The sequence below is a fragment of the Fukomys damarensis genome, unplaced genomic scaffold (genome assembly GCF_012274545.1).
Source record: "Fukomys damarensis isolate Sample0158 unplaced genomic scaffold, DMR_v1.0_HiC HiC_scaffold_17, whole genome shotgun sequence".
NCBI lineage: Eukaryota > Metazoa > Chordata > Mammalia > Rodentia > Bathyergidae > Fukomys > Fukomys damarensis.
Genome location: NW_022900929.1, coordinates 48,310,650 through 48,316,659, shown reverse-complemented (window position 1 = coordinate 48,316,659; position 6,010 = coordinate 48,310,650). Strand labels below are relative to the sequence as shown.

At 44.9% G+C, this 6,010-nt stretch overlaps 1 protein-coding gene across 1 annotated transcript; it reads left to right on the top strand.

Moving 5' to 3' along the window:
• Positions 1 to 2,714: 2,714 nt before the first annotated feature.
• Positions 2,715 to 5,807, top strand: LOC104864185 (granzyme-like protein 1). The gene is made up of 5 exons (XM_010626987.2): positions 2,715 to 2,781; positions 3,826 to 3,976; positions 4,451 to 4,586; positions 4,741 to 5,001; positions 5,646 to 5,807. The coding sequence occupies exons 1-5, from the start codon at positions 2,727 to 2,729 to the stop codon at positions 5,805 to 5,807; spliced, it is 765 nt and encodes a 254-aa protein (XP_010625289.1). The 5' UTR covers positions 2,715 to 2,726.
• The last annotated feature ends 203 nt before the right edge of the window (positions 5,808 to 6,010 follow it).

Here is a 6,010-nt window from a genome sequence, read left to right as displayed (position 1 = left end):
TGATGCGATACACCATGCAAAGGAGCAAAACAGTCTCAATAAAAGAAAAAATATGAGAAAATGAAAAAATGGAAACAAAGTTTTTGTAAATAGGGAAGGGAGGAGGGGGTTAAGGGAGGCAGGGGTATGGTGAATAAATGAGAACCAAGACCTCTCATGTAAAGGTACAAGACCCCAATGATGAATGTAAAGTACTGTATACCTAAAAAGTACCACTAAACTCAATGAGAGACAAAACAAATTTAAAAAATGTATTCAATCTACTTCACTCTACACACAATAATTAATTCAAAATGATTCAACAGCCTACATTTAATAGCTAAATCTATAAAAGGCTTAGAAGGAAACATAAAATACTCCTGATTGGATAGTGGAATCACACAATGCACACAAAAACTATAAACAAAACATAAAATAAGCTTTTTAAAAATGTACTACTTGCTAAATTAATTGCAGGACAAACTTTTTAATAAAACTAGGGAATAAGTATTATGGTGATACTGACTGATCAGGCCTTTCAAATGTGGCTAAAAGGCTTAAATTGAAGTGTTAAGTGAGAATAAATACAAGAAAAAGTAAGTTGCATATACAGCATTCTCACAAGTATTTAATATGCTCACTACATGAGTTTACTACTCTGTGTGTGAGACTATGGAAATAAGCGTGGCGATTCCTCAAAAAATAAACAAAAGCAGCCATTTCCTTCTAGGCACCTTCCTGAAAATTTTCAAGACACGTTACAACAGCGAGACATTCATACCTATGGGGACAGCAGCACATTCGTAACAGCCACACCTTGGAAGCGACCCATGTGCCCATCAATAGATAGACCAAGAAAAGGCGGTATTTGCCCACAGTGGAGGACTACTCTTCTATAAAGAGGGAAAAGATGAGTCATTTGCAGAAAAATGGATGCACTTTGAGACCATAATGCTAAGAGAAATAAATTATTCTTGCAACCTAAAAGATCGTGGAGTTCCTTTTTTTTTTTTTTTGGTACTGGGGATCGAACTCAGGTCCTTGCACTTGCAAAGCAGGTGCCAGAACCACTGAACTAAACCCCCAGCCCCGCAGAGTTTCTCTTATATGAGAAACTCAAAGTAAAAATAAAGAGAAAAATAAAAGGTAACTACTAGAAAGCAGAGAGATAAATCTTTTTCAAGTGGAAAGTGGACTAAGAGTTGGAGGAAGGAAAGAGAAGGAACAGGAAAGGGACTAAAAATACATAAGATGTGTTATATACCAACTCCCCACAATAAATGGAATCGTTATGTAATACAAACATGTACTAATAAATGTTTTAAATTGTATATGGGAGATAGACAAGCAAGTGTTGTTTTTCCTTTCTACTCTTCAAATTATCTTGATGAACATGTATCATGACTACAGTCACAAAATAATTGTACTTTTAAATTATTTAATATTCAGAAACTTTAGTTAAAAGCAAGCAGAGCTTTAATAAAGGTTCTCTCTTGACAAGCAAGATGCTTACACTGGAATTTTGTCTTCTCAAGCATAATATTCCTCATACAACACACGTGAAATGGAGACACATAAAGAGGAAGCTTGAATCACCACAACACAAGCATTTAGAGGTGCAGTTGTCCCTCAAACAACATGGTATCAGAGAATTCAGTTCATGGCCAGCTGCCTCCAAGGCAGGAGCACTATGGCAGAAGGGCTTGGTGCAGCAAAGCCACTCACTTCCTATACCCTAGGAAATAGAGCACAAAAGAAGAGCCCTACAGAGAAGTGATCGGTTCCCAGATATAGACCCCGAATCACACATCAATGCCCCACCCACACACACCCAGAAGAGTGCTTTATTAATCTCTCAGGCATCTCTCAAGTCCATCAAGTTGACAGTGAAGATTTACCTCATATCAGCAGTTTAATGACCTCACTACCCTTTGGATAAGCAGCCGTTTTCCATCCTTAGTTCAGCTGAGTCTAGTGAGACCCACAACAGCCTCCCCAATGTAGGAGTAACCTGATCGATTCATGGATTGATCTCCTAGGGCCCACAGCACTTTGTAAAAACAGAGCAATAAATATCAAGTGCAGAAATTTTGTTTAAAAATATTAAGAAGGGAGATGGATTCCATCGTTCTGAATATTTATAATTAAATAAGATGTTTAAGATCCCTTTGGAGGAAGGCTATGATGTTGTAAGCGTCACCAGGTAGGATTAGCAGAGGATGGCCATGCTTTGATACTGCTTAGTACATTGCTCCACCGTGGGCTTTCTGAAGTTGAGTTGCTGAGATCCTGTCTCCCTCACCAAATGGTCAGCTCTCTCTCCAACACGCCTGCTCCTAGCACAAGAGATGGACCTAAGGTTCAACTGCTGCAGAAACTGTCCTGATGGATCTAGAGGCTAGCATTCATAGTTCTGTCACTGGCAACTCAGATTTCTGAAGCTGTACTGACCAATACCACATCCTACAGTCCCCACCTTACACTCTGGGATTCCTGCTATGGGCTGGAAGCAGGTGGTTTGCTCTGAGTCATCAGCTGTGGTCCCTGCATGATTCTCACACAACCACTCAGCAGACCTCATCAGGGAGAGGCAGGGAGGGTGGGGCACTATCTTAGAAAGCCCCCCATGATGAAGCACATAAGACCAGAGGGAAACATAAGGTAGCTGAGCCAACTCCTCTACTGGGGGCTAAAACACATCAAGCACAGAGCTTCAGAAGCTGTGACTGGGAAGCCTTCTTGGGAAGATGCAGCTGCTCCTGCTCATGTTGACCTTCTTGCTGTCGCCCATGGCAAAGGCAGGTGAGTGACCATCTCCACCTCCCAGAGGCCCAATCCCATTCTACGGAGGACATGGATCCCCTGTCACTCTACACAGCCCTGATCCACCTGTCTACCAAGATTTCTCTGAACCCAAACCCCAATCCCACCAGAGAAACTCATGTAAGACCCCGGATAAACTACCAGCAGCTGATCTTAAGTAGAGCCAGTGGATACTATCCCCTCAGGAGGGCCCATCTTTGTCTTCTGGAGGTTGGGCCTTTATTCCAAGTGCATGCAGAAGATAAGAAGTAGCAAGGAGAAAATATTAAAATCTCCTTTAGAGGCGGGAATGTCTTCTGTGTCTCGGAAGAGAAGGATGCTGCCTTCGTCGACTCCATATCAGAGACATCCAGAGCTCAGTGACCCAGAATGGGAGGAATCACTGTCCTCAGAGCACTACTTTGATCTTTGCTCAGTCCTGTGCTATTCATTCCCTTTTTCCCACTCTGCTTTCCTTGCCAAGTCTTTAATGGCTCCCCTGTCGACCAGTGTGAGCCACTGTGGCAGACCCTACCTCTCTGATTTCCAAATCCCATCAGCACTGCCCTGTCCACCTTCACCTATTACAAACTGGAGCTATTCTTTCATGCAGCCAATGAACAGTCCTGGGGCACCACTATCTGTCAGGCCCTAGGCAAAATAATAAGACAACATCAAGGTTTCAGCTGAGTCCTGCAACCCCCACCCAGCAGAAGACAGTACCATCTCAGGCATCACAGGATTCAGCAAGGTTTTAGATAATCACTGGAAACGAAAAGTCAGCAGAGGGGTTAGGTAAAGCTTCTGGGATTTCATTGTCCTCAGACAGGTATGCTCATCCCCACCATGGAATGAGAAGAAAGATCTCTAGACCAAGACCTGTTTTCCATCCCTAAGCAAAATAAGAAACTGAGGCTTCTTTCTCCAGGTTACCCCCAACTCCAGGCCAACCCAGGCTCCCAAATGCTGAGCAGTTCTGAAGCCATGGAGTACATGCTCATGCAGTGACTTGGTTGGGTGCACAGACAATCATTTTATTTTCAGGTAAGATCATTGGAGGACATGAAGCCAAACCCCACTCCCACCCCTACATGGCCTACCTTCAGACCTACAATGATGAGGGTTCTTCAGTGGTATGTGGAGGCTTCCTGATACAAGAGAAGTTTGTCCTGACAGCTGCCCACTGTAAAGGAAGGTGAGGAACAAAAAACAGCCCACAATCCCTGGGAAACACTTCTCAGAGAGGCTTCTTCCCATTGAGCTCCATGAGCTCCCAGAGACCCACGTGCAGGAGATTCCTTTGAGGGTGAGAAAGGGCCAGCCATGACTCTTGGGGAGGCCAACAAATTGTCACCAAGGATTGCTGACATAAGAAAGACAGGGGCTGATCAAGCCTGCTTCTTTAGACCCAGGAATGTGCTTTCCATATTAATGCAAAGTAAAGCAATTCCATGTGTTTTCTCCAGGCAAATGACCCGTGAGAATCTCTGGTGCCTACAGCCCAAGATCTCAGCCTCAGCTACTAGGATGTAGATGACACATTCAGTCAGCCAGCTGGCCCTGCTATCACATGCAGCTCCACACTCTACCAGCTGTACCCTGCTCCTAATAACTCCTGGGATGTCTTCTTTGGGGTTTCATATCTCTCAACTCACTCTCCTCTGTGCAGCACAATTACTGTCACCCTGGGAGCCCACAACATCAAGGAACCGGAGAAGACTCAGCAGGTCATCACTGTGAGAAAAGCCATCCAACATCCAGAGTATAATTCTAGAATTTTCTCCAACGACATCATGCTGCTGCAGGTAAGGTGCACCTCCCTGCTGCTCTTGCTCTCCTTGTGCAGGGTTGCCCCTTTCACTTGAGGCCCTGCCCCTTCCTCCTTTGTCATCATGGCCATCACAGTATCCAGGCCCAGAAGCCTCAGGCTGATCTGGACTCTTACTTCTTTCCCATCAGCTGGAGAAAAAGGCCAAGCTAAATAGAGATGTGCAGCTCCTCAGGCTGCCCAAGGCCAACTCCCGGGTGAAGCCAGGTGACCTGTGCCAGGTGGCAGGATGGGGACAGTTGGCACAAGAGGGAGAATATCCAAGCACACTGCAAGAGGTGGAGGTGATGGTGCAGAAGGACGAAGAGTGTGAGACTCGCTATAAAGCACATTACAGCAGTGCCATTCAGATGTGTGTGGGGAAGCCAAAAATGAAAAATGCTGCCTTTATGGTAAGACTTGGCATCTGTCACTCTTGGCTTTGGGGGACAGGGTATTTGGAACAGATCTGGGACCAGGAGACCCAATAGTAGAGGACTGCTTCACCGAATAGGCTGTGATGTTTCTCCTGAGTTGAGAAAAAGGGAGGAGCCAGAATTGGGAAATAACTAAGGCTTCTACCACTTACCAAAGGCACTGGTGAATTGAGCCCCTGTGAAAGCATGAGTTTGCAATATTCTGCATTAGAAACAAAGATTAAAGAACAGCTCCTTGAGTGTGCAGGAATTATGACCAGGTGGCTTCTCAGAGCTGGCATCCCTCTTGGTCAGTGGGCTCATCCTCTCTGTTGCATCTCTGGCCCACTCATCTGCCTCCTTGTCCTTAAAGAGAAGCTGGAAAATAATGGTCACACATAACTCTACAGGGGTAAATTTCCAAGAAATGGGTGTGAGGATGAAGGCCGGCCCCCAGAGCGAGGTAAAGCCATCAAAGATGTCCACAGTCAGAGCCTGGCAGCAAAGACCCCAGCAAGTGCATTTCCTTCTAATCTCCCACAAGCAGACTCTACAAGTAGTACTTCAAGAAGGGGCTGGGGATATCAGAGGGGACAAGTCCAGGAGGTGTACTGGCTCACATACTGACTCTCTATTTACAGGGTGACTCTGGAGGCCCCCTGGTGTGTAATAATGTGGTCCAAGGCATTGTTTCTCATGGAGAATGTGACGGGAAACCTCCAAGCATCTATACCAAAGTCTCACATTTTCTACACTGGATAGAAAAAACTATGCAACATCACTTACTGCAGGGAGCAAAATAACCCCAAACATATTTCCTGGAGCTGAATTCAGAATTGTACTAAAGCAGATGGAGCAACTAAATAAATGTCTCAGCTCAGGGAGAAGGCTGGTTTCTTATTTGCTCACTGACTTTCTTTCACAGTAATCAACTCTGTGCTAGGCTGGCCAGTGACACAGTTCTGATTTCTGCCTCCTCCTTTCCTTCTCCAATCAGCACTTTTCC